This window comes from Hippoglossus stenolepis, chromosome 23 (assembly GCF_022539355.2).
Source record: "Hippoglossus stenolepis isolate QCI-W04-F060 chromosome 23, HSTE1.2, whole genome shotgun sequence".
NCBI lineage: Eukaryota > Metazoa > Chordata > Actinopteri > Pleuronectiformes > Pleuronectidae > Hippoglossus > Hippoglossus stenolepis.
In genome coordinates this window covers 4,519,226-4,545,841 of record NC_061505.1, presented here as the reverse complement: position 1 = coordinate 4,545,841, position 26,616 = coordinate 4,519,226, and the positions used below count along the sequence as shown (strand labels likewise).

At 44.9% G+C, this 26,616-nt stretch overlaps 2 protein-coding genes across 2 annotated transcripts; one reads left to right on the top strand and one right to left on the bottom strand.

The window, feature by feature from the left end:
* Positions 1–424: 424 nt before the first annotated feature.
* lrp10 (low density lipoprotein receptor-related protein 10) lies at positions 425–7,468 on the bottom strand. The gene is made up of 10 exons (XM_035148564.2): positions 7,418–7,468; positions 6,253–6,452; positions 6,041–6,073; positions 5,554–5,698; positions 5,040–5,233; positions 4,258–4,862; positions 3,718–4,154; positions 2,969–3,163; positions 2,236–2,365; positions 425–1,223 (listed from the first exon to the last, which is right to left on the bottom strand). Exons 2-10 carry the CDS (start codon positions 6,299–6,301, stop codon positions 564–566), a joined length of 2,448 nt encoding a protein of 815 aa, XP_035004455.1. The 5' UTR covers positions 6,302–6,452; positions 7,418–7,468; the 3' UTR covers positions 425–563.
* An 886-nt stretch (positions 7,469–8,354) lies between these two features.
* On the top strand, positions 8,355–22,289 carry mmp14a (matrix metallopeptidase 14a (membrane-inserted)). The gene is made up of 10 exons (XM_035148567.2): positions 8,355–8,834; positions 16,425–16,573; positions 16,775–16,897; positions 17,217–17,524; positions 17,618–17,779; positions 17,970–18,109; positions 18,242–18,380; positions 18,483–18,633; positions 19,551–19,666; positions 19,892–22,289. The coding sequence occupies exons 1-10, from the start codon at positions 8,751–8,753 to the stop codon at positions 20,209–20,211; spliced, it is 1,692 nt and encodes a 563-aa protein (XP_035004458.1). The 5' UTR covers positions 8,355–8,750; the 3' UTR covers positions 20,212–22,289.
* The last annotated feature ends 4,327 nt before the right edge of the window (positions 22,290–26,616 follow it).

Sequence of the window (26,616 nt, the reverse complement as noted above, 5' to 3'; positions counted from 1 at the left end):
TTTCTGTTCTATTATAACATCGGATATAACGTGAGACTGGATGCAAGTGGCAGAAGTATGTGGGGATGGACCACATCTACAAACATACTCCACTGTCTACGCAAGACATAAATTCATTCACACAGTTGCAACCATACAAAACACAACAAATTTCCATCATAAAAACTCTCATCATTCAGGGTGACAGTCGCCTGCCTCAGTTTCTGGATAGGGAAGATTCTTCTGTGCAAAAAGTTTACCTTCAATGTGCAGCCCGGCGTAAAATTAAGTGCACACCCGGTCCCGACCCACGCTCACTCCCCGACATACATCAGCCATGCTCTCCGTCTAAAACTTACACTTTCTGAAAGAAGTCTTTAAAAAAAAAAAAAAAGGTCAAATACTCGTTTCCATACGTCAACAAATCCAACTCAAAGCAATTTCAAAAAGGCACAGTGAGGGTGCGTCTCGCTGTGGGCCACCTCCTGTGCTTAAGTTCAAACGAATGTGGAAAGACTCAGTTATTAGTGCGTAAAAAGGAGACAGAGAAGGGGTGTGAGTCACTGGGCGAGGGAGGAAGCCGTTCAGGTGAGCATGGGCACGTCATCCTCTGAAGTGGTGTCTTCGGAGAGAGGGATGAGCAGCACCTCGTCATCTGAGGAGGAGGAGGAGGAGAAGGAGGGCGAGGCGGAGAGGGGCATGGAGTTGGTGGAGGAGGACGAGGGCGACGCTCTGAAGAGGGAGATGCTCAGGCCCAGCGTGTGGAAGATGGAGGCGAGAGAGGGGCTGCTCGGGGGCACGGCGACGGGGGGAGTGAACGGGAAGGACGGGGGTGGCGCTGGGGGAGCGTACGGAGGCGGAGGCGGGGAGGCAACGGGCGGCGGGGGCAGCGAAAGCAGAAGAGGCAGTACGTCGTCGTCGTCGTCGTCCTGCTGGTGATGCGGCTCGGACTGAGCCAACAAGCCGAGTTTCTGAGGCACCGGCTGGTTCAGCGCCTCCACGGCCAACGAGGAGCTGGTGGGAGTGGAGAGAGCCGGTTCCTGGCCAGAGGGGGCGGCGTCTGCCTGCTGCTGGCTGGAGCTCGATGTCTGAGTCGGCCTGGAGGGAGGTCTGGGGATCAGACCCCAGCGCCTCATGCGGCGAACGGCCCGGCGGACGAAGCGGGGCCTGCGTCTGCGGTGTGGGGAGTTGGCAGCGTCCTGGCGGAGGAGCTGGAGGATTCCCCTCAGAGAAAGAGACGAGGTCTGACAAAGAGGAAAAGAAACAGAATTAAAAAATGTGTTTTCTACAACCCTCCCAATTTCTTCAAGTTGTATTAAAACAATCCCAAAACACTGATCCAAGTTTAAAGAGCGAGTTTGTATCTGGGGCCGACCCATCAGACATCACATGCTTTGTTAATCCCTCATCTAAATCACCCCGACTGTCGTCATTGGCTAATAATAAAGCACCTTAATGTGAGCTCGCGTAGCAACAGCACATTCGTTCTGTCTTAACACTCCATTAATCTCCATCAGGCGGCTGTGGGCTGAAGGAAGTCGGCTGCTGGAGTGGAGCACATGACTTTAAGACCGATGACACAGGAGCTACTGTAGATAAGAGTGGACTTAGTGTCGCCGGACAGCTGAAGAATGTGCCACTCAGCAATGAGGCCTCTTCCCCCATGAATGAGTCGGTTATCAGTCCTCCACATCCCCCCCGTGTTTTCATACCGACTCCTTTCTTTCAAACTTCAAGGCATTGAATTAATTTGTTATGGGCCTCTGAAGCTCGGGGGTTTGATTTCCAGTGTTTTCACGTTACGGTCAGGTGCTTTCAATTTCACTGCCAAACAAATAAGCCCGTGTGAGAATTGAAAACTGGACGCTGAAGTCTGCGTTGCAACATAAGACTGATGTTAGGATGACCCTCCTCTTCATAGGAATGTTCTCAGAAGGTTACAAACAACCCATAATGCAACACAGACTGTGGGAGCCTGTGTTACTCCTCGATATTCATGATGATGGGAGAGGGATTGACCAGTTCTTTGAATACAAGCCCAACTTTTACAACCTAATTTACAGAAATATCAACTATGTTATGAATATGTGAACTTTACCAATGATAATGTCAAACAAAAGGTTCTAAGCTGTAGTAAGCATTCAACAAGTTTAACTACACGATCAATCATCAGCGGAACAGATTATCGGATATGATACAAAAGGTCAACTCATCCTGTAAACAGCTACATGCCCTCGTGACGCTCTTCTCTCTCACCTCATTGGGGTTCTCTGTGGGGAAGTCCTCCACTGGCGGGATGATGCCCTGGGCGATCAGCTGACCGTAGGACGGAGGAGCCTGCTGCTGGATTAGCTCCGCTTCCTGGCGGCTGATTGGAGCAAACAGGCTGCGGGAAAACACACATTAGGACACATTCACACACACACGTGACACTGGTTTTCTGATGTGAGGGTTTTCCAGAGATTCATCCACAGTATAAACTTCTTTATCATATATTTATCTACTGTTCTATAGCCAATTTTAAAAGTAAATTACCCTGAATAACGGCTACAATCCTTAAACCACACATGGTTTGTTTTTAAACGCTGTACACAGTTGAGGAGTGTAATTTTCAGAAGAGTACACAACATGGGCGGCTTTGGCTGAGACAACAACCTGGTAGTTTGTGTGTGTCTTTCTACGCCGCATGCTGTCTGTGTTGTGGGAGGTTCTGAAGCGTTTGAGAGGTGCTGTCTGGTCGTTTTGGCAGCAACCGAATCCCGAAGTTATGAAAACAAAGTGTGCCTCTTGTGAGTCACTGTCTCAGAGAGTCAACACAAAATCTGGCAGTGGGAGTCATTAAAAAGCCCACGATGCTTGTTTAAAAGAATCAACACGTCTGTTAAGCAAATATACTTCAGTTACAGAGCTAAAACAAATATGGAACAGAGCAGAAACTGCGGGATGAGCAGTATTAAAAGCAATAAATGTACAAAAACCATTAAGTTACCTGTACTCCCTTGTCCTGAGCGAGTACAGTTTACAGGTGCAGCCCATGGCGATCACAAGCAGGAGCCCGCACACCAGGCTGCCAACCGTTGCCGCGGTGATGACCTTGCGGGGCAGGATGACGGTGCAGTTGAGCTCGTCCGTGCCGTCCTTGCAGTCCACCTGGCCGTCACAGCGCCAGCTCTCAAACACGCACCTGTGCACGGGACAATGGGCCACTTGTGTGTTAGAGTATGCAGGGGTAACACGAGTAAGAGATTCAGCTTCGTCCTGTTCGGAAATGTTTGACTACGGGGCAACACAATCGTACACAATACACAAACCAAATTCATGTTCAATACTTCAGACAAATGCAGGCGAGCTCTCACATGATGATGTATATCTTCAGACTAACACACTAGACACACCTCACGTTGATAAAAAGTGGTCAAAGTCCTGACTAAACTTTGACCACTAACTTTTAATTATCAAAAATGTTTGCATTAAACATCAACAGCTCACCGGTGACTAAAAAACTTCAATCGGGTGAAACAAGCAGTTTGATATGATGGAAAATCTCCAGATTAACTAATGTATGGACCACGAGGTGAAGTTATTTGATGAACAAACATTTCCAAGATAAAGACTGAACTTTAATCTTTCAAGCTTCATGCATGAGCACTGAAACTCAACTACGCGCCGTCCTCTCCACAGCGAGAAGAGAACTGAATTTCAGTCTGAAAGTCTCTAGAGAAACGGACCCAAACTGACCTGTCACTGTCACAATGAAAGGTCCCCGGCTGGCACACGGTGCAGTCCCTCTCGTCGCTGCCGTCAGCACAGTACAGCTGGTAGTTGCACCTCTCCGTGACCGGGTAACACACTGGCCGGCCGGCAAAGTGGCTGGATGCCACCATCCTCTGTCCCACCATTCCACACGCAAACTGGTTGGGACTGCAGCCTCGGCATCCCTCCTCGTCCTTCCCCGTCTCGGAACAGTCCCATTTCCCATCACAGCGTTGCTCCTGGGTGAAGCAACCACCTGATGCTCCCCCACACCGACCTTCCCATGGGGGGCAGTAGCTCCCGACGTGGAACGTGGCGTTAAAACCGCTCCCCTCTGAGCCAGAAATCGTCTCATATGTCAACGACAGGACGCCAGTGTGGGATTCGGCTTGGACTGGTTTGTAATTCAAGGCGCTGGTGATCTGTCAACATGCCGGGAAGGATCATTGTGTTACAATAAGGAATGATTTATAAGGATTCTTTAGAGACGATTATCAGAAAACTGTCTAAATCAAACAAACTCACAATTTTAATAACATCTCCATTGCCTTGCTCTCTGTTGTAGATGGTGAGTCTGTCCCCGGGCCCCAGGACCAGCTGCTGCAGATCCAATCTGAGGGGCCGGGAATCCTGAGGGTCCAGAGTCCAGACACAGAACAGAGCAGTACCCCGAATGGCCGGGGGGGAGAATGTCCCATAAAAGGTCTGTAGGAGCCCACCGCAGGGCCACTCAATGGGACTTGGCGTCACAGCGAGCTCCTTATGGGTCGGAGGCGGATCTTGATCCACCTGGGCCTCCTCCTCCTCCTCCTCCTCCTCCCCCCACAGATCAGAGTCAGCGTATCTCTCCTCTGACCTTTCTGAGCTCTGACTATTATCCATGACCTTAAGTTTGTCAGAGTCCCTGTCATGGTTTCTCTCTGTGTACATTTCCCTTTTAGTTCCTACTTCCTGTGTGCTGCCCTGCTTTGAGGGGGCTGGAGTTCCCGTTTCTCCATCGCAGCCCTGTTCGTCTGAACCGAGACCAGGACCTTCACCGAGACACTCCACCTGGCCGTTACAGCGCCAGGAGAGGGGAAGGCAACGGCCCCCGAGGCATTCAAAAGATGTCACGGGACATTCACCAGTGTCTGAATGTGTAGAAAAAAAGAAGGGGATTACACAGATTATGACCGTCTGATAAGAAAAAGTTGAAGTTGCAGCAGAAGTGTACAGACATAAGTTCCATTGAAAAGGTACAAGAGGGGAGCACTTTGCAAATGATCAAACACAAGATTCTACAGAAAAAAAAAAACATGTCACCATACCTCTGGCATAGTTCAAGAGAAACGATGACACAGGGAACACATGCGGGAGGAAGTGGTGCATCACTGTAATATTTCCCCCTGGGAATTCAATTGGCTGCGGCAGCTTGGATCCACAAAGGACAATCGGCTCACCGCCAGCGGAGGATTTTATGGACACCGACTCCTTTCTACATCGCGCTGAAAACTGGGAAAAGCTAAAAAAAATAATAATAAAAAAAGATTTGAAAAGAGAAAAGGGGGATTAGCTATGAAAGGTAAATCAGGAAACAGACAACCTGACTTAAAGCTGCAGTGCAGGACAGATTAAAATCGATTTGCGTCAGGTAAATCTGTATTTTGCAGAATATGCGAGTTTTAAATCTGGTGTCTGTGGCAACATTCCCTCACCACACCAGTAGTGATGTATGTTACGACAAAGAGCAATAGTCGGTTTGCCAGAGCTGAAGATGGGAATAACAATGAAAGGAGTACAGTGGGGTCTATGGCACACTGAGAGCCATTTCAGCATCTGTACCTGAGAACGATGGGTTCTCCTTCCCGACCATTGATGATCCAGCAGTCATAGATAGAGCCGAAGCGGTACGACCAGCTGTGGTACGCAGAACTCATAATCTCTCCCACTTTGTCGTCAAACACTTGAAGGGAACGCCCACAATGAGCTGAGAAACAGAGGGACAAAGCAGAAATGATCCAACCTTTGTTTCAAAACATCACTTCTACTTCTCCAAACCCTGACGGACACTGATTTTAAATTACAATTGGAAATACATGTTTAGACAAGAAGTAAAGGAAGTAATGCTAAATAGGATTCTGAGATACAATTAAAAAGACCCTCACATTAGGAGAAAAGTGAAATAAAACAGGGAACTGTGTCTAAAAGTCGGATCTCCTCTATTCAAAGGTTACAAGAACGTATGAAACAAGAATGTGACATTGGAGAATCCTTTCATGACAGCCACAGACACAACATGAGATAAAGTGCTGAGTCGACGTCTCCTTACCGGAGCAGAGGGCAGGATCGAATCGACTGCAGGCTGCAGAGGACGCAGAACGAAAACACAACGAGTCAGACCAGTTTTAAAATCACGTCCGACACAGATCATAACAGCAATATACCATGAAAAGTGAAAACATAACAAAAGTCTGATAAAGTGTCGGCAGCTAAGACAGAAACATAGAAGGACACAGATGTTGTGAATGTGTTCTCACTCACCTGCTATGGTGAAAACCAGGAGGGCTCGGACTTTATAAGTCTCTGTCATTGTGATAACGCTTCTCCTCTAAAAAGGTTGGAAATCATATATAAAAAAAAAAAATAAGTGAAGACTTTAAAAAGGGTAAAAATAAAAAAGGTCAGAGAAGCGCCATCTCGCGGGGGGGTGGGGCGGTGGGGGTGGTTCAGGAAGACTGTACCTGCAAAGAGAAAGAGGAGGTGGTGAATGGAAAGGTGTGTTTGATTGTGGCTGTCTGTTGAAACCGAAACTTTGGTGAAACTTTCACCATGATAACTTTTTATAACTACGTCACTCCCGTAAAGAAATGAGTCAGCAGACACGTACATCAGATCAGTTGGATAATACCAGCTTTCTCAATCTGCTTTTAATTTGATAGTCAAGTTTGGGGATATAAACAATTAACAGAACCCTTATGGTCAAGTGTACTTCTGAAAGTTTATTAGTTCATATTCAATTTCTGCCAACAGATCCCTTTCACCCAAATCTTACACTGGACCATTATGAGACTATTTGTGAATATGAGCTATACAAATAGAAGTTGATTGATTAATTGATTAATAGATATACAGTTAATTAAGCCACGAAAATGATTTCAAAAATACATACGCATTACATTCAATTCAATCTCGTTATATAAAAAGGGGACAGATATATTAATAGGTTGTTCTGATCTCTAACACAATGGACACACGCACGCAGACACACAAACACACTTCCTTGCCACAATCTTCTCAACAATGACGCCAGGCTCGCCACCATTTCCGAGTTTAAAAACAAAACTGTTCCCAGAGACTTGTTCTGTCCTTCTCGGTGAACGTGAAACTACTGACGTTGAGTTCAGCTCGTGCTGTTGTCAACGCGACGATTTAAAAACACCCGGTTGTGGGTTCGGTTCCGTCTGTGTCGCGAGCCGCTTCGCCTCCTCGGGGAGAGATTTTAACAGTTAGCTTCGCGAGCTAACAGCTAGCCTCCCCTCCTCTGCTCTTCCTCTCCGCTGCTTCGCTTCTTCCAGGCGGCGACACCGCGGGGAAGCGGCTCGAATCGTCAACACTTTGAGTTTCAGCGGATAAATAAGTGGCTTCTTTCGGGCGAGAAGCGGTGAGGTGGCGAGAAAAGGCCGGAGAAAGGAGACGGGTACGTTACCATGTCAGTCGGCCTCGCTTGTTGACAAGTTCCGAGCCACTTCCGGGTGTTTTAGCTCATGACAGGAGGGGCGGGGCTTGTGATGTCCAAAAGTGGGTTTTTTTTGTGTCTTTCATTCATAAAAGAACAAAATGTGATTTTTCACTCACAATCACAAAGACTTGGATTTTTAAAATGACGTTTAAAGTTAGAACTCTGAAGTTTTTTTTTATAAAAGCTTGTTTAACGTGTGACAGGAGATTGAAAGGTGAAATGTTTATTCTCCAACACAAGGTGTCAGTGTCCTACATCAGTTTCAATTCACAAAAACAGACCTTCAGGTTAAGTACTTTTGTGTTTATTAACATTTATAGCAAATAAAAGCTGGACACATTAAAGGATACGTAAAAAAGGAACAAAAATAAATACACTGTTCGTACTTTAGATACTAAAAGGAATATTTATTAGACTGACGAGGGAGAAAGATAAGGTGTCTGACCCAGGAGCAATCACAGGAGCACATGTACTATAATCAATGGAGTTCCCTTTACTTTTGATACTTAAAGTACATATTGCTCCCAGTATTTCTACGTAAGTAAAATATCGAATGCATGATTTTAAAGCAACACTCTGTAACTCTTACTGAGCAACAGCGCCCCCTGCAGCCACACGAATACCTGCAGCTTCGGGGGGTCGATCATCATTTACAGTTTCAGAAAGAAAAGCTGCAACCAGCATCACCACAGGCCAAACAGAAAGAAAAAAAAAAGTAGCTTCAACATGTAATAGAGTACCAGAGTAATACAGTATTTTTGTATTGCTGTGTTTTCAAGTTAAAATCTCAGAATGTTGATATCTGAGTCTCAATCATAAAAACAATAGATACATGGAGGATGAGCCAGCTGAGGGGAAAATGACGTCACCACATCTGGAGGAGGACCCAGAGGAAAATCCACTTCTCTCTCTCCCTCTCTCTCTCTCTTTCTCTCTCTCCACGTCCACACACTCTGAGGGGATCGATCACCTCCACCAGGAAACACGAGTCAGACTGTGAGAAGTAGGAGCTGCAGCCACCTGATGATTTCACTCATTTTCACTTCTCCTCGCTTGTTTCCAGCTCAGATCTGAAGCGGAGGAAGTTTTTTTTCCATGAGGATCCGACACCGTGTTTCTCTCTCTCTCTCTCTCTCTCTGTCTCTCTGTCTCTCTCTCTCTCTCTCTCTCTCTGCCACGTTTTCACATCATAACGGGAGCTCCTGCATACATCGATCCTTCCCCCGCCAGGACGTGTAGAAAGTTAGTTTTGTGAACTTTTTTCTGTGTTTTGGAGGGGCGGTAGTTTGCAGAAACCAGAATGCTGCCCCAGCTCCTCACCCTGGCCTGTGCTGTCTGCTGCTTTGGTTTTACCTCCGTCTCTGCAAACGTGCTGAAAGCCGAGGTAAGTCACATGGAGACACACTCAGACCTTGAAGAAGTATGGACGTGTGTTCATAGATGCAATGTTTTCATGCTGTAATGGGTCATCGAGCTGTATTTTCCACTGGGATCCCTCTCTTGAATCCGTTTTCTGCATTATTTATGGTGAATTTTACATTTTACAAACTCAGAACAGCATTTTGCATACATTTTTATTTTATTCTAAGCTTTATTGTGTTGAATGAAGGTGTAGTTGCGACCTCGAGGGTCTTTCAATCTCTCAATCTCTCAATCTCTCAATCTGAAGATGGGAGAAGCTGAGGAAGAGGAGGGAGGAACTGTTTATACTTGTGTTTATTCTTCCTTCCTCAAACACTCCAGATCTTTTGTTTTTCTCCCATAAGAACTGATTTAAGGAGATGAACAAAATGTCATGTCAAACTTTGAATGTTGTTTTTGAAGGACAGGGTGGAGGAGGAGGAGAACCAGGCGTGTAGGGGTAGTGTACAGTTTGCAAAACCACAGCTGGGCTGCTTTGTTCTGAGAAAGAGAGGAGGGGGTGGGTGATGGTGATGTGGGGGATGGGGTTAATAGTTTTCATCCGCCTGTTCAGGCCTCACAGACAGCCGGCCAGGAAGTTGGTCCGCCTTCACAACAAGCTGGACATGGGGCTCTCCAGCTGGGACAGTGTAGGCCTGCGGGGCCTTGAGGCTGTGAAACCCTCCTCCACCAAACTGCAGGTTAACTCTCATCTCAACAACAGATTTTGTCATCAGCTCGGTAAATGACCGGGTACGAGGAGCCATCGGCGCCTCTGGTCTCGGCTCTGTTTAGATTTTTGCCCTGAAGGTAGTGCTTTGTCCCTGAACGATCCCAAGTTCAGCTTGTAGATAACATCAACAACAAGCAGTGTGGGGATAAGTGCATGGAAGGGAATGGAACACATCAGCATTAGGTCACATCAAGTCACAGAGACAGGAGCAGTAAACACGCCTGATTTAAAAAAATCAACATCCATTAATTACTCTCAGAGAAATCAACAAATATGTCAAAATATTTAACTATTTCGCAACGTTAAAGAAAGTGAATCGCTCCCAAATTTAATGTTTTCTCCTACTTCATCCTTCCACCAAGTTTCATAGTAACACATCCAGTAGTAACCTCCAACAACTGCAGCTCATAGTAAACAATGATTTGTCCTGTGATCATTTCCCAGACTAATATCTCAAAAAGTTGCTCATATAACACATCTCCCAGTGATGCACTAATAGTCAGCTGTCACAGGAAATGAAATCACTGAGAAAAACGTCCATTAGCAGTAAATGCAGAAGTAAAACAAAACGTTTTATGGAGGACACAGGATGCAGGAAGGAGCGAAGGACGACCTTAGTCACTGACCACAATCCGCTGGCGTGTGAGTCAAGCCAGACATGGTGGATAACTCCGGAGAGTCAGACGGTTTATGAGATGCCGCAGGCCGCTGCCCTCCCGCGGCCGACTCACCGACACAGTGATGAATGTCTGTAAACAAAGTGAGAAAACATGAGTGTTTACCGCGGCTGGAGGACAATACCTCTAACACGCAGCATCCCTGCAGCTGTAAATCAATGTGCAGCTGCAGGGATGCTGTACAACGATAGTGGCCCTGAGTGCAGGATTTAATGGGAGATCGGGTCAGAGGTGAATGTGTCGCCTGCCGGTGCAGGTTGGGTGTTGTGATGCTGCCAGAGATACCAGTCAGCTTTAATTATGGCTTAAGGATGACATCACCTGAGAGCTGCACGTGAACCCTGTGATCAAAAGATAGACGTGTCTGTGTGTGGAGAGAAAGTCGACTGAACTGGAGCTGCAGAGACGGGAGAAACAAACTCGAGTGACACAAAATGTTTTAATTAACGTCGCCCGGAGCTCAGTTTTAATGGGGTTGGGAGGGGTTGAGCGGAGCGAGCAGACGGAGACACTGAACCTTGGGGAATTTTGTGGTTTCCCGGCGTTGCTCAACATCTGAACATCCCTCTCTGACTTCACTTTGACGAACTAAACCCCCACTTAATCCAAGCTGAGTGAAAAGGAGAAGCTCGGCAAATACAGGAATAAGACCTCAGCTATTCTCTGAAACCCTCCTCTGGTGAGGCCTTCGCACCTTCCCATCATCTGTTTTCATTCTTCTCTCTTTTTGCCTCGTCTAACCTTTTCTGCTGAAATGAAAATGCAAATCTGGACCTCGCGAGAGAAGGAAGTGGGCAGCAATGAAAACAACGGAGTTTAAAACAGGATATCTCTATATCGGGCTAAAACAAAACAAAAATAGGAGATTTCCCGTTGCCATCTGGAGACACACGTCTCGTGATCTCAGCGGAGGGCTGCAGATGTGGCCAAAAGCACATCTGGGTTCAATTCTCTTTATCTCGACATAGAGTCGCTGTTGATGTAGCATCAAAGAGGAGGCCTTGCTCAGGATCAGTGCGCGCTGCTGTGGCAGGCGGCGGCTGTCACTGAAGAAATGTCAAAGCACTCAGCTGGATCGGCCTTAATGTGAAACTGATGGACTTCAAGGGGGAGAGGGAGTTTATCTGAGATCTACAGGGAGGACATGAAAGAGATAAATCTGCTGATGAAGTTTACTCTGTTGTCACGGAGATGGCTCCAGTTATAGCTCTATTGTTAAAGGTCCAACTCAGCAAACTACAAATTAAAGTATCCAATGCATAACCACATTAATTCACCAATAATGATCATAAACAGGATATATAACTATACTGCATAAGGACTTTTATGTGTGATATTATAGTTTATATATATATATAATTTATAGTATAGGCTACTTAGTTAAGATCAGGATCAGCCATTAGCTGGAAATAAGAAGTTTCCAGCAACACCACAAACGCGAGCATAGTCTATTACAGGTAAAAGTACTACATTCAAATATTTACATAAGTGAAAGCAAATAGATTTTATCAGATAGTGCACTGTAAGTACTCAGTGTGTAGAATGGAGCCTTTACAAAGCAGCGTTTACCAGCTGAATTAACCATTAAAATGACATATAAGAATAAGTAAATGGTGTATTACATATTAATAAAGTATGAGTATAAAAGTAAACCTTAAGAACAGTTTATTTTTCCTGTAGTTTATAGGAACATTAGTCTTATAGGATACTGGTAACTACAGCTTGAAAGTGTAGTAAAGTAAGAAGTAGCATAAAATTCAAATACTCAAGTATCTGAAAACTGTCATTTATATGGTATTACTTTCATTTGGTGCAATGAGCTTTATTGAACAGAATTGATCAGTGATCACTGTTTGCAGGCATCAGTCTGATACGGTTTCGTTCAGCACAATAAAAGCACCCTGTGATTGTTTGATTATCTGACCCAGCAGAAGTGTCGATGTGTAGAAGAAGTATCACACAGTGCGGGGGTGAATGCTAACTGGGTCAGAGGAGCCAAGTAATGAAGGCGATGTGGGATTCAGCCCCTCATGAGCAGAATTCTCTGTTTTTTCCGTTGGCACCGAGCGAGAGGAACATCTGACTCAGGCCCTCAAATTGAAATTCAGCCATACTCTCCTCAGCCTCCTCTGCTCTCGTCCTGCTTTTCATTCACCACTCCGTCCCCTCTAATGTCTTTACCTCTTCTTCTCTAATGTAACTCTGCACTTTAGATCATCCTCTGCCTGTCCGTCACCCTCCGTCCGTCCGTCCCTCGGGGCCTGCAGAGATTTAAGTGTTTCTAAAGCCAGAAAACCTGTGGCTCATAGAAGCGGTTTCAGAAAAACAGACGTACACAAAACAATGACACATGACTGTGAAATGCAAACACAGAGTTAAACCCAGCTCCTCACAGGATCACTTTATCATCCCTGTTTCTCGTCTAGTTCTTTATGTTGCACAAAGATGGACAGACACCCACATGACGCGCTAACTAACACAATGACAGTTTTTCCTCTGAAAATGATAACGTTCTTTTCACCAGAAATCTATAAATGCTGAGGGGATTTTTTTGTTTTTTTCATTTTGTTTTGTAAGAAGTTGTGGTCGGCTTTTTTATTTATTTATAGTGCAAGCAGGAAATCAAATAACAGCTCATGTGAGTGTGAGTAAGAGTGTGTGACAGTAGGAGCTGTCGACCACATGTGACCTGTGAGACACGGGGGATTCCGACATGATATACATCACCATCATCCCTTTTTTTCCTACTTGTTTGTGCTCACAGCTTGTTTGTCAAACATATTCCTGAACATCTGTTGAGCATCTGAGGCACGAACTCGCCTGACACAACAAGGTGGGCCTGTTGTGTGACCTGATATCAAGGCCCCATCTTGAGGAAGGTACCAGTGTCAAAATATAGAAGATGAGCTCAGTTTTGTCCTCGTGTATTCACAAAAAATGTTTTTTTTAATCAAATCTGGGGCCAGGGAGCAGAACAGTGGTAAGAAATAGAAGTACATTTAGATTTTTTATATTTAAAATCATAAAAATTACCTTTGTTATATATTGTGTTGACTGTTAACACAAAGTTTCATTCTGGTTGCCTTTTAAATGCGTTACATCCGCTTTACCTCATGGCTTTTTCCGTTTCTGCAATAACTTCCGGTGCAAACGACGTCTAACGAAGTAAAAACACACTAGTGCTAGTCCGTTAGCAAGTTAGCTGTTTCTACCTTTCACCGCCTGACTGAACAAAACTTTAACACGTGACCTCCTCCCAACCCCAAGCAGCTGAAGTTACATATTGTCCGTTTAATTATAATGCAAAGTGTCATTGATGGTTCACGCTTCTGCAATTTAAAGCTGCAAATAAGCAGCAAATCCACACAATTAAGAGGCAGGAATAAGAATAAATTATTAATAGACTGTTAACAATCTGCTGAATTGTCTGGTTCAGCTCTATAAATGGTCGTGAGGTCAGAGCAGGGTCACGGGATCCATGTGTACATCACGCAGCTCCACTGAAACAACCTGTCCCACCACGTTTACATCACACTGTCTGTCCTTTATACATTCAGACCTCATGTCACTGCCGCTCGCACACAGACCCGGCGGTGTGTTTACCAAACCAGCAGCCAGCCCTTTGACCACACATGGCCGCGCGGCGAGCAAACCCAGCTCCTCCGACGCCAACAATACCAGCCATGTACGAGTCTCAATAAATAGAGGCTTTGATGGTGGCTGCTGGGAGTTCCAGGGGGAGGAGGGGTGGACGCTGGGATACCTGGCGTCCCGGGCCGGAGGTGGCGGTGTGTGGAGTAGTTTGGTGCAGGAGCAGAGAAGTGGAGGTCCTGACGGTGTGTGTGTGTGTGTGTGTGTGGGAGAGTGTTTTTATAGAAGCAGACGCGTCACCACACTGGAGCCACAGGACACACTAGCAGCTCTCAGCGGACGGGCAGAGCGAGTAAATTTGGTCGACGGTAGAGGCTGATTGACTCAGAGGGAGTCAGGAGATAAATTACATTAACTAGACGCTTAAATAATCCTGAGAAATCTTAAGGGGGGGGTGGGATATGCAGGGATGGGGAGGAGGGGGTTGCGTCTCTGCGGGCCTCATAAGTGAACCTTGTTCTCTGGCCTCTCGGCCCACCACATGGCGAACAGTAGCTGTGTGTGCACACACAGGCAGAGTAGGACCAGGTAGTCCTGCCCAGTGGCTCCATCCCTCCCCCTGCTTCCCCTTCACCCGTTGGACGAAGGCTCCGGGAGAAAAGTTGCAAGAATGGCGGAACAGGAGAGATATCTGATTCTGTGACGCCAGTGAAGGAATTCTGGGTAATTCCACCGACTTGACATGCGGTGGAGATGAGAATGTGTGTCAACTCTGCGTGGTCGGAAAGAAAAGACACACTTAAAACAATTCCAACAAGAGAGAGAAGATATTAGAAGATCGATAGAACTCATAGGCACCATCTCTTAAATATGAAGCTGCAGCCAGTGAGCTTAGCTTAGCTTAGCTTAGCATAAAGACTGGAAACAAAGTCGTTTGAAAGCAATAGTATTTAATGTCTATAGAAACTCCTGGCTCGAGCTTTGTGTTCAACACAAAGACGTGAAAGTGGTTTTGACCTCCTCATTGGAGGAAAGGGAATAAAATGTCAGACTATTCCTTTAACAGTGTCTCCGTCCAGTCTGAGACCACCAGCAGCAGGCAGTGGAAAGAATAGGTCGGCCTTTCATGTGTAAAGATAAACAGTGGTGGTTTTGGTTCGAGGACGGGGAGAAACAGAAGGAGGAGGACGGACAGAGACAGGAGGACGAGGTCAGACAGAGACAGAAGGAGGAGGAGGAGGATCCTAAAGTTTGATGAAGCCAAGTGTTGCTGAAAACGTCTCTTTTTCCAGCGTTATGACGACCAGTGGTCTCTGTTTGGCTACTTTGGTCCAGACACAGTTGTGGGTCACTGGGACTGAAAAGACGTCAGTGTTTTCACATTGTGTGTTTTATTTGGTTCCTCTCTCGTCTCGACATGTGAGGACTTTGGCTTGTTAAGAGTTTGGAAATGAGTTAATGTCCCAGTCACATAAAGAGAAGGGAACACATTTAAAATGCTGAGTTGACCCACTCATACACACACACACGCACACACACACACACACACACACACACACGCACACGCACACACACACACACAGACACACAGACACACACACACACAATCTGTGTTGAACATCTGATCGCAGGTTGAAACAAGCACTGACGTTGACTGGAAGCAGTCAAACTCCCACAGGTTCACACAAGCGGCCGATCCCTTCTTTTCTGTTGACGAAGGTGTTTTCTGCTGGTTTTCCTGTTGTTTCTGGCTAATCTGACGAAACCTCATCTGACGACTCAGACGTTCACAAAGAAACCAAAACAGAAGTTGCACAACACCTCATAATTTCCATGTCTCCGCATATTTATTTTAACAGCTAAATCCCCTTTTCCTGCTGTTTCACGCTAATGTTTTCAGTTGTGTGTCTTTGTGTTAGCATGTTGTATTTTATGGAAAGATAAAATCATACAGCAAAACTATTGTATACTCGTGTGAAGCCATGAGGAGTTTGTTTTTAGGGTTTAGGCGATATCAGATTTTGCTGTTCCACGTTAGAAAAACTCAGTTTGAGAAATAATGATGGAAATGGAGGTGTCAGGTTCATCCGGGAGGGATTATTATGTTTCTTCATACTTTAGATCCACATATTTGATATTTTTGTAATATAAAAAATCAGCTTTGTGTCTCTTTCTTTCTACTCTTGGATTTTCTTCTGTAGTCATAAAAGAAAATAATGATATTTGTACATGATAAGAGAAAACACATGATGCCAGTAGTGACTTTAGTTAACTCTCATTAGATTGGGTATTTGGTTTATCTGGAAACTATATTGAAAGTGAATATAAATAAATATGTACATTGCAATTCTAGGTAGAATATATTGCATTGAAATTCAATATTATCACTCAACCTGTATTTGTATAGTAGCTTTCATCGGTTTGTGCATTTCTTGCTGCCGTGAAATACTGAAATACCAAAACAGTTTCAAACTGTCTCAGAGATGGTTTCCAATGTTTGGCTTCCTCAGAAAGCGAATGATTAACCATTGCACAAACAAAGCTCTAACCCGTCGTCCTCTCTCTGTTTCAGGCTTGGCTGCAGTCGTACGGTTACCTGCCTCCAGGTGACGTCAGAGCTCAGGCCATCCGCTCGCCACAGTCCATCCAAACAGCGATATCAGCCATGCAGAGGTTCTATGGTTTGACCGTCACCGGCTCCATAGACTCCAACACGTTAGAGTGAGTCCCGATCAATGGCAGTGATTTAATAAGACATGGCTGCTGGGTTTGATATGCGACTATTAAAAGTTATGGATTTCAAAGGTCTCAATGTCGCCAGGACGAAAACAAGGTTCTCCTTCACAAAAATATATCTCCTTCACAGCAGTGGAAATATTTGACATAGTTTGAAACGTGTGAATATCTTGTCGCTGTTGCCAGGGCGATGAGCCGGCCGCGGTGTGGCGTCCCTGACAAGTTTGGCCCAGAGCTGAAGACCAACCTGAGGAGGAAGAGATACGCTGTTCAGGGTCTGAAGTGGGACAAGTCGGAGGTGACCTTCAGGTCAGAAAACACGCTCTACACACACACCACTGAAACCACTGAATTATCTGCATTTTTACTTTAAGAAATAACTTAAAGATTATGAATCGATGACTTGACTTGTTAATCAACAAATCACCACTCAATATTTTGTATTTTTATTATTATCCCGTTTAACATTTCATGCTAAAGGCTTTTATTTTGAAGCACTAAGTCACTTAAAGATAGAGAACAGTCCCTAGCCTTCTTACTGTCTCACCTCCCTTCAGTTTGTTATTTTGAATTGACTCCAACCATCCGAGCCCTAAAATCGCTGCATCTCCCGGTTCTCCTCCGACAGCATACAGAACTACACCCCCAAGATCGGGGAGCAAGCCACGTATGAAGCCATCCGAAAGGCCTTCAGGGTTTGGGAGAGCGCCATCCCGCTCACCTTCAGAGAGATCCCCTTCAGCCACATCAGAGGCAAGGTCGACAAGTTCGCCGACATCATGCTCTCCTTCTCGGAGGGCTTTCACGGAGACAGCACGCCGTTCGACGGCGAGGGCGGCTTCCTGGCTCACGCGTACTTCCCCGGACACGGTATTGGGGGAGACACACACTTTGACCTCGCAGAGCCGTGGACCACCGGCAGCGACGACCAGGGAGGTAAGACAAGGAAGAGTGGACGTCGAGAGATGGATCTGACTTTACACTAAAACGTACTGAACGGAAGTTTCTCCTCGTCTGTCTTCTCTGAAGGTAACGATGTTTTCCTGGTTGCCGTCCATGAGCTGGGTCACGCTCTGGGTCTGGAGCACTCCAACAACCCCGCTGCCATCATGGCGCCCTTCTACCAGTGGTTTGAGACCGAAAACTTTCAGCTCCCCGACGACGACCGCAGAGGCATCCAGACGATTTATGGTGAGTCGTTCTCTCAAGCCGTTTTCAGACATGAACTCCGGAAAACATCCAGAAAAGATCCAGCATCGACCCCTTATCTCCAAAAGTAGTTTTTCCTGTGTGATTAGACGAGTCTCATTTGAAATATCATCGGTCGCTCTTCTAACTCCACATTATCCGTCTCTCACTCCTCTCTCTCTCTGTGCTTCAGGAACTAAGTCCGGGGCTCCTCCTCCTCCTCCTCGACCCACAAAACCGTCCAAACCCGAAAAACCAGACAACGGCCCAGACATCTGCGAGGGACACTACGACACCATCGCTGTCCTCAGAGGGGAGAAGTTTGTGTTTAAGGTACAGCTCACACACGAGCATTCAAGCAAAACCTCGAAATTGAAAACGCTTCTGGCAGAAAAGCTACTAAAAAGGAGTAAAAATAAGAACATACGTTAAAAGATAGTTTCTCCCCCTTCGTCTGTGTTGCAGGACAAGTGGTTCTGGCGTGTGCGTAACAACAAGGTGCTGCCTGGTTACCCGATGCCCATCGGTCACTTCTGGAAGGGCCTGCCCTCAAACATCAACGCCGCCTACGAGAGGGATGATGGGAAGTTTGTCTTCTTCAAGGGTAGGTTCCCTCTGGAGAATAAACCGAATCCAGATTTGCTTTCTGGTCTCACTCTCAGTCCTTCTCATCTTTCTGTTCTTTTTTTCTTTCCTCCGTGTGCAGGAGACAGGTACTGGGTTTACAGCGAGTCCACCATGGACAAGGATTCTCCCAAGACTCTGGCCGACATGGGCACCGGCCTCCCCACAGACAAACTAGACGCTGCCCTGTTCTACACACCCACAGGACAGACGTACTTCTTCAGAGGCAACAAGTGAGTCTGTCCAAGCAACATGTTAAATGATCCTCTGCTTATATCTACTGGATATCAGACCTCTGCTTTTATATCACCTGTAAGAACTGTACTGTCACTGGGATTCATCCTCATCATCCTCGTCCATTTCCAATATTTCCACCTCCTCCTGACCTGAGGTTTTAATAAGAAGCATCAGAAACATTCCTGCAGCCTTCGTGCAGAGATTAGATCTCTTTCCGTTTTGCAAACAAACAACAGTTAAAACTTGCCGGGCTTATCTGAAAGTAGCGCACAGCATTTCAGTTCCCTGAGTCATACTTCATACTTATTTGCCTTTAGTCAGATTTCTAACAGCCGAGGGTGGAATACAAACAGCAAAGGATTTAAATCCAGAAAACCATTGAAACCGATGAGTCTGTGATGACACATGTAAAACATTAATAATCCACAAGACTCCCCCCCCCACCCCCATGATGTTCCAGATAAAATTCCTCTGTATGGGGCCGTAGTCAGGATTTGAGAGAAGCTGAGGTTATGAGTCAAAATTCCTCCAACTCCAGCCTCCAAAAAGTCTTTTATTTCATTTCTAGTATATTTTCACTTATATCGTCTCTAAATTTGAATTGTGAAGGTAGTTTGATTGATTTAATATTCATATTAATAATAATAAACTGTATTTGTATGGCACCTGCAGCTTAAAATGCTTTACATACAATATAGACGAAAACAGAAACATGCTAAGAAGAGAACAGATTTCAAGAAACATAATAAGATGTTAAAATGACAAAAAACTGGAAAGAAAGAAAGTGATAATAAAAAAACACGCGCGCTCAGGAGTGCGAGCAAATGTAAGATCTAGTTAAAGATCTAGATTTGATTAGATAAAGTTTCAAATGACTCTTTCTTTAACCGCTCTGTCTTTGTGCCGGTTGCAGATATTACCGCTTCAACGAGCAGACTCGCACTGTGGACAGCGGCTACCCGAAACCCATCAGCATGTGGAGCGGAGCGCCAGAGAACATCAAGGCTGCCATCATGAGTGAGGATGGATGTAAGTTTCCCGAGAGCCAGAACGATAAATTATTGAATTTAGATTGATTAGCGAACCATTTGGATCATTTATACATAGTTTAATTGGTTGTTTTACAACAGTAATGACAGAAAATTGTGAAAATAATAATTAGCAGCTATATTATGGACATTCGAGGGATGTTCGAGTCCCCGGAAATCAGCTGTTGAACCTGGAAAAACTCACGTCTGTCTATTTTTTCCGCAGCCTACACGTATTTCTACAAAGCCAACAAGTACTGGAAGTTCAACAACCAGTACATGAAGGTGGAGTCCGGCTATCCCAAGTCCGTGCTCAGCGCCTGGATGGGCTGCGAGAGCGAGGAGCCCAAGAAGGGTCGGGAAGAGGAGGTGATCATCATCAAGGTGGACGAGTCGCAGAGCGGGGCCGGGCCCATCGCCGTGGTCATCCCCCTCCTGCTGCTGGTGCTGGTGGTCGTCACCCTGGGAGCGCTTTTGTTCTTCAGGAAGTACGGCACGCCCCGACGCCTCCTCTACTGCCAGAGATCCCTCCTGGACAAGGTGTAGGCAGAGCGACGGGCGACTGAGAGACTGCCGCAGAGGGAGAGAGAGAGAGGGAAAAAAAAACAGGGTCGGGAGACGATGGAAAAAGAGAAGAAAGAGGAGGAGAGAGCGAGCGGAGGAAAAAGACAGTGTTAAGTGTTTGGTGGTTTGTATTTGCCACGACAGAGCGGAAAAAAGGAGAAAGGCCCTAGAAACTGAAATCAGGAAAAATGCGTATTTGTATGTTAACTATTTACATGTACTGTGTCAGGAGGTTAAAGAACAAAGCCACCGTCTCACGTAGAGAAGGGAAATATGCAAAGACTCACCTCTCCTCTCTCACATCCCAGGTATTCAAAACAACAAAAACATCCCTCCACGCTTCCTCTACTTAAACTGGACGACTCCAGCTGAACTGCTGTCTGATTCACGAGTTCCACCCCCTGGAAACTTTACAATTTACTTACTCATAAATTCATCGTTTCATGTTTGCTGTCAAGTCCATTGTTTTTTTTAATGCAGAAAGTTATTGTTTGAATATGACATTAATTCTTAAAAGTGCCAAAGTTCTGAAGACGAACCATGAAATATCGCCTGTGTTAGCGTGATTTAGTTTTCTACCACTAAATAGAACCTCAGACTTTTTCGGTAAAGCCAGAAATCCACATTTTGCTCCATTTGGATGATTGTAGTTATGCACAGTACTTTTACTTTTGCTTGTGTAACATGTGAGAACTTTGGCTTCTTTTTGTTAATGCAAAAAATGCTCACATTCCTCAAAGTGAGGTACTGAAATAAGTTGTTGGTGTCGGTTCTCAAGTATCGTGTATCAGCACTATTGTACAACATTTTTAAAGGAGACATATGATTTTTAGTTTTTCTTTCCTTTGTGAATGTAAAAGTTCTGCAAAGTTAAAAAGCCTCGACAGAAAACACTGAAGCGTCGGTAGTCCGGCCCATATTTCCGCTCTATTGTGATGTCACAATGCTCCACCTACTGGCTAACCTGACACGCCCCTTTACAAAACCAGGTAATGTTCGATCTGGCCAATCAGAGCCGAATGGGCTTCATTGGGGGGGGGGGCCTTAAAGAGACAGGAGCTTAAACGAAGTGTTTCAGACAGAGGCTGAACAGAGGAGCTGCAGCGACGGACAGAATATTAGAGCATCCTAAACATTTTTAAGTATTAACACAAGTTAAAATTATGAATCTGGCTCTGAGCAGAATATGTCTCCTTTAAAACGGCATAAATCGTTAACAACCAACAGGATTCTCTCTCATCTGCTAAAGATGTTAGGTTTGAGTTATTGTTTTGGGTTTTTTTGGATGAATTTAACGCAGCAGACTAATGTCACGTCCCTTCTGCAGTTTGGAATATTGGTATCGATGGTTGCAGACTTCTGCACATGCACACGTGTGATTTATGCTTCATACTCGTTCAATCAGAAGCGATTTCCCCCTTGATTGTCACGTCTCAAAACCAACGATATTTTAGTTTCTGCCGCTGCGACTCCAGACGCTCGCAGGCAGAACTCGTCCTTCAGTGCAAGCAGTCAGACGGGAACTTGATTATTTTTCTTACGTGACGTTTTAACTCACAAATGACGGTTTTGAAAACATTCCAGTACTTTTGCTGTCGAGCACAGCTGCTCGTCCGAACGGGTCAGTGAGCGGTACAGTTTCCAACAATATGGTGCAATTTTTTTGTAATTATTATCGTTGCTATGGGACATTGTTGTTATTATAAGTATGGTTATTGTTATTATTGTTCTCCTGGTAAGGTTATGATTTTTTTTTTTTTTTGTGCATTGTCATTTGGAGTCCTGCTGGACAGAGGCATAACATGACAATGGTGGAGGCGAATCCCAGTTTACATTCAGCATGTGGTGAATTAGATCCGATCAGAGGGTGAATGTTGGCACAGAATAACAAACGATGCTATTTATGAACTTTGACACTGATGGTGATCAATGGTTTTTTATTTGTTTTGTTTTTTTTAACTCAAATCAAAATTGAAGGTGAATTGATGTAGTTAATAACAATGATAATGGTAATGATATTTATAATGATGATCATATCAATAAAGTGGAATGAGATTTTTTTTTTTGGTTCCTGTTTGTTTTCACTTTTGTATTTCAGTAGATAAAGTGAAATTAAACTATTTTCTACAAACAGTCGTACATTTTCTTCCAATGCTTTCAGAATCTTTTCACCTGTTTCTCAACACACACACACACACACTTTCACATTGTAGGCTAAAGCACAACAGTAAATACAGCCGACTATAAATATGATATTTAAGAAAATTAAATGTTGCTCTTAATATAAATTCCATTATACTTTGGTGGAAGTAAAGTGGAATGACCTCCACTAACCTGCCTTGTTAAAACCATATACTCCCAAAAGTGGAGCCAAGGCGTCTTGATCGCTGCCACCTGGTGGCTCGGTGTAGTATAGCTCCTAAGCCACACCTCCTCCAAGTTAGTTTATGGGACATGGGCCAAACTACAAAGTGCAAAAAACTATTTCTCAAAGATAAGATGCTTCAAAACTTCACATCCAGGATATTTTGGCTTGATTTTTGGATAGTGGGAGGAAGCGGGGACAAGCTGTTCCTCTTTATATCCAGTTTATGGTTTAACCCGTCCTGACCTCCACCTTGAGAAGGAGTTGTGGAAAGTTGTCGGATTAAAACAAAGGGAGGTGCAGTGAGAAAAAGGTCAGGGTCGGCGACAAATCCTCGAAGTCTGCGCACAGTTGCACCGCCGGTTGCTGTGCTGCAGTCATGTGCTGAGGAATGAGTCGGAAAAAATGATAGAACGGCCACATTTTTCAGAGAAGTGTGTTCCAGCTGAGCATCTGGTATTCCTGAAACATCTGAGCCTCTCGGGCTGCAGGCTGCATGTGTGTAGATGAGTGTGTGTGTGTGTGTGTGTGTGTGTGTGTGTGTGTGTGTGTGTGTGTGTGTGTGTGTGTGTGTGTGTGTGTGTGTGTGTGTGTGTGTGTGTGTGTGTGTGTGTGTGTGTGTGTGTGTGTGTGTGTGTGTGTGTGTGTGTGTGTGTGTGTGTGTGTGTGTGTGCGCGTTCAGTTTCATGCAAAGAAAAGTTTACGCCCTGGCTCTCCCCGACCAAAATTAATAGTAAAAACGTGTGAAGACAAACAGCGGGCAAAGGAAAAGGCAGGAAAGGTGAGAGAAGTGAGAAGGCCACAAAAACAAAAATTATTTTATTGGTTTGGAGATTTTCTTCCCCCCTCTGCACATTCCGACCTAAAAGCCCGTCTCTAACCAGCCCCCCTGCCCTCTCTTATTTCCTCACCCATTGCAAAATAATTCTCTTTATGAGGCTTCAGTCTCAAACCACTCCTCCTCTCACCACAAGTATCTCTGGTCTGTTTTTGCTCTTTCTTTTCTTTCTTTCTCTGCCCTCTCCTCCCCCCCCCCTCCTGTCCCCGTGCTCTCTGTTTTAACTCTTCACGCGCTGCAACGCTGGGAGTTTGCTGCTAAACAACAACAACAACCTGGGTGAATTTACAGAAATAGGACAAAAGAGCCACAAGAATGGACGACAAAAATATATCTCGTTGCAGTTGTGGTTTGGTTTCTCAGAACCTCTGTTTTCATGCAAGTGACTTTTTCCAAGATGCATCAAAACAGTTCTGGTTATTTTTACACATGAAAATTCCTGAGGAAGTTTATATCAAATCGTTCAGTTGCAGCCCAACGTGCAAGTGTGTTTGACTTTCTTAAAAGATCTTAAAAGAACATTTGAAATTACAGTTTTATTTTTGATTTAAATTGGATTTTTACATGTGTAATATAATGTAATAGCAGATTTAAACTAACATACTCCACATTAAGCAACTGACCGGACCTCGAGTTGACATTGGCAGGTCAGATTTCAACTCTTTCTCCGGATCATTTTGAGACTGAAAGACGCATTTCTTTTGCACCAGTTGTCATTAAAAATGTGACTTGTCTGCGTCACGTGTACGATTCTGTCCACTAACCGGACTGACTGCTCACATCTGTTCCTCCACTTTCCTCCGTCGCTGGCCAAACGCTGGTGTTTCCATTTGTCTCAGTGGATCTCTCTCATGCACAATAACTGTTTGGACTGATGAATCTCCGCAGACGCTGCTGAACTGTGTGGGAACACCGAAGGTTTTCAGATCGAATCTCTCAGCTGTTACTTCATTAGGTTGTAGTTTTAGGCAGTTACAGTGTTAGAGTCGCCCCAGAGCTCATCATGGAGTTTATGTCACAGCTTTCTAATAAAGCTCCATTTACATACATTATATGCTTTCTAAATCAGTTATGAACGTTACTAATTTGAATTTTGAGGTTTCCTGGTTGAGGAAAAACAGATCTGGAGCAAAATGCATTTATAAAAAACCCATTAAACATTTATCAATGATTGGCAACATTAATCCACTAGAAAAAAGCATAGATTTTCAGAATTAATGCAAAATAAAAATGTACATAATTTTGTGTAGCCATTTTTCTGTTGTCCTTCCTATTTATTTCATATAACCTGTTAGATTTACTGGTTGACGTTTTGGGAAGTCACTACCACCAGGTTGATAACCAGTACTTCTATTTACACTATAGTTACTTGGAGTTTATTCACTGGTTATCCACCAATTTTGTTCCCTATGACCACAAATGATTTCCCTCTAGGAACCATGCCAAGAATTTCCTGTTCTCTTCCAGGAACTGATTAGGAAACTATGGGACCTATAAAATTCACCTTGCAGCTCTCACACCGAGGAGTTCTCGTCACAGAGGTGAAGTCAGACCAGAGACTGTGAAGTTCAATGTCATCAAAAGATGCTGCAGATGCATTTTGAGTCAGTAAACTCGTGGTTACTTTGCACCGAGCCGTTTGGAGCTGCTGCCGCGTCGATCTGCCAAGAATCTGCTTGTCCTGTCTTGTAGGTCACGGAGATAAACACAGATGAGATCGCTGGCAGCCACGTTGGCTTCTACTCCTCTTTCTCTGTCTTTGTCAGCCATTTTAATGCTGAACTCATTCGGTGTGGCCGGGCGGTGCAGGAGCAACCGTCAGGCTCAGCACTCCTGCTCCATGCCATGCAGGCAGGAAGTGGCCAGGACAGCTGCTTGCAATTCAACCTGAGACTTTGTTTGGGTGACCTACATTATGGCACAGTTTCCTCTCTACTGTAACGTTTTCTCGTCTTTTTTCCCTCCTCGTTATTCTTCTACCGGACGTCCAGCACCAGAACTGTAGTGAAGTAGAAGTTTGAGGTGCTCGACTGGAGCGTTTCCACTTTACATTTCTACTCTGCAACATTTCTGAGAAAATACCGACATGGACAATAAAGAAACTAAATTGCTCGAGTGACCTTAACTTAAGGGCTTAAAGATGTAAGATTTCAGTTAAAGACAATGATATTCAAGTTATTTTTACTTTAAAGTTTGCAGAAAACAACTACTCAACTCATTTATTTTGCTTTAATTACATCATCTACAGACAACAATAAACCAAGTTTTGTTTTGTGTAAAAACAAGGATTCTTACGTCCTGATTTTTAATGCAGGACTTTTACGCAATTGCGTGTTTTTACGATACATTTGTACTTTTATTCAAGCAAAGGATCTAAGCCTTTCTTCAAACTCCCACTCAAGCAGAGGCATTTTAACAGACTGACGTGAAATAAGACTGAAACTAATCAACTATTTAAAAACTACTAACTTCTGAGAGACCACAAAGCTTTCTGCCCAACAAACAAAGACAATTACAGCCTCTATCGTGCCGCTTCTCAAACAGTCACGTTCAAAACGTTCAGGCTGCGTAATTCTGTCCGTCGTGCTAACCCAGGGTGCCCCGTACCCCAGGAACACCCAGGTCAGGAAGCGGTCTCTGGGAAGGAGTTGCTGAATCAGACCCTCCACAAACCCCCGACTCTGCACCAGCCCATCCTCACTCGACCCCTTCCCCAGTCGGCTGTGCCAGGAATCCCTCCCTGTTTCTGGTCTGTGGGCACAACTACACAAGGCCTGTCAGCTAATCCCCAAAGGCGACCACATCTGTCCCATCCTTCACCTCCTCCTCCTCCTCTCTCTTTCCTTTTTATCCTCCATCCTTGCAGACTTGACTCTCACCCCCCCCCTAAAACATCCGTCTCCCACCTCCATCCCTCCTCTCCCTGCCTCCCCTCTGTCGCCGACTTCTGCACAATAAGCAACATCTGGTTCTCATTTCAGGAAAAACCAAAACAACACGAGGAGGAGAGGAAGGGAGGTGGGGGTGGGGGGTGGTGGGGGTGGATGGGAGGAGGAGGAGGAGGGGAGACACATTCACAGAAAAGCAGGATGTGAGAAGACGGTGAGTCGGGAGAAAGAATGGGGGGTCACATTTCTCACTGTCTGAGGTCTTTTGATGCTCCAGGTGCGAGGATACGTGTGAA

Excerpts from the sequence above, each read along its gene's own strand:
- lrp10 (XM_035148564.2), bottom strand. The coding sequence starts at position 6,301 with ATGACAGAGACTTATAAAGTCCGAGCCCTCCTGGTTTTCACCATAGCA. Across the intron at positions 4,155-4,257 it reads ATGGAGATGTTATTAAAATT|ATCACCAGCGCCTTGAATTA; the intron begins GTGAGTTTGTTT and ends GCATGTTGACAG. Across the intron at positions 1,224-2,235 it reads CCACAGAGAACCCCAATGAG|ACCTCGTCTCTTTCTCTGAG; the intron begins GTGAGAGAGAAG and ends CCTCTTTGTCAG.
- mmp14a (XM_035148567.2), top strand. The coding sequence starts at position 8,751 with ATGCTGCCCCAGCTCCTCACCCTGGCCTGTGCTGTCTGCTGCTTTGGT. Across the intron at positions 16,898-17,216 it reads AAGTCGGAGGTGACCTTCAG|CATACAGAACTACACCCCCA; the intron begins GTCAGAAAACAC and ends CTCCTCCGACAG. Across the intron at positions 18,634-19,550 it reads TACTTCTTCAGAGGCAACAA|ATATTACCGCTTCAACGAGC; the intron begins GTGAGTCTGTCC and ends TGCCGGTTGCAG.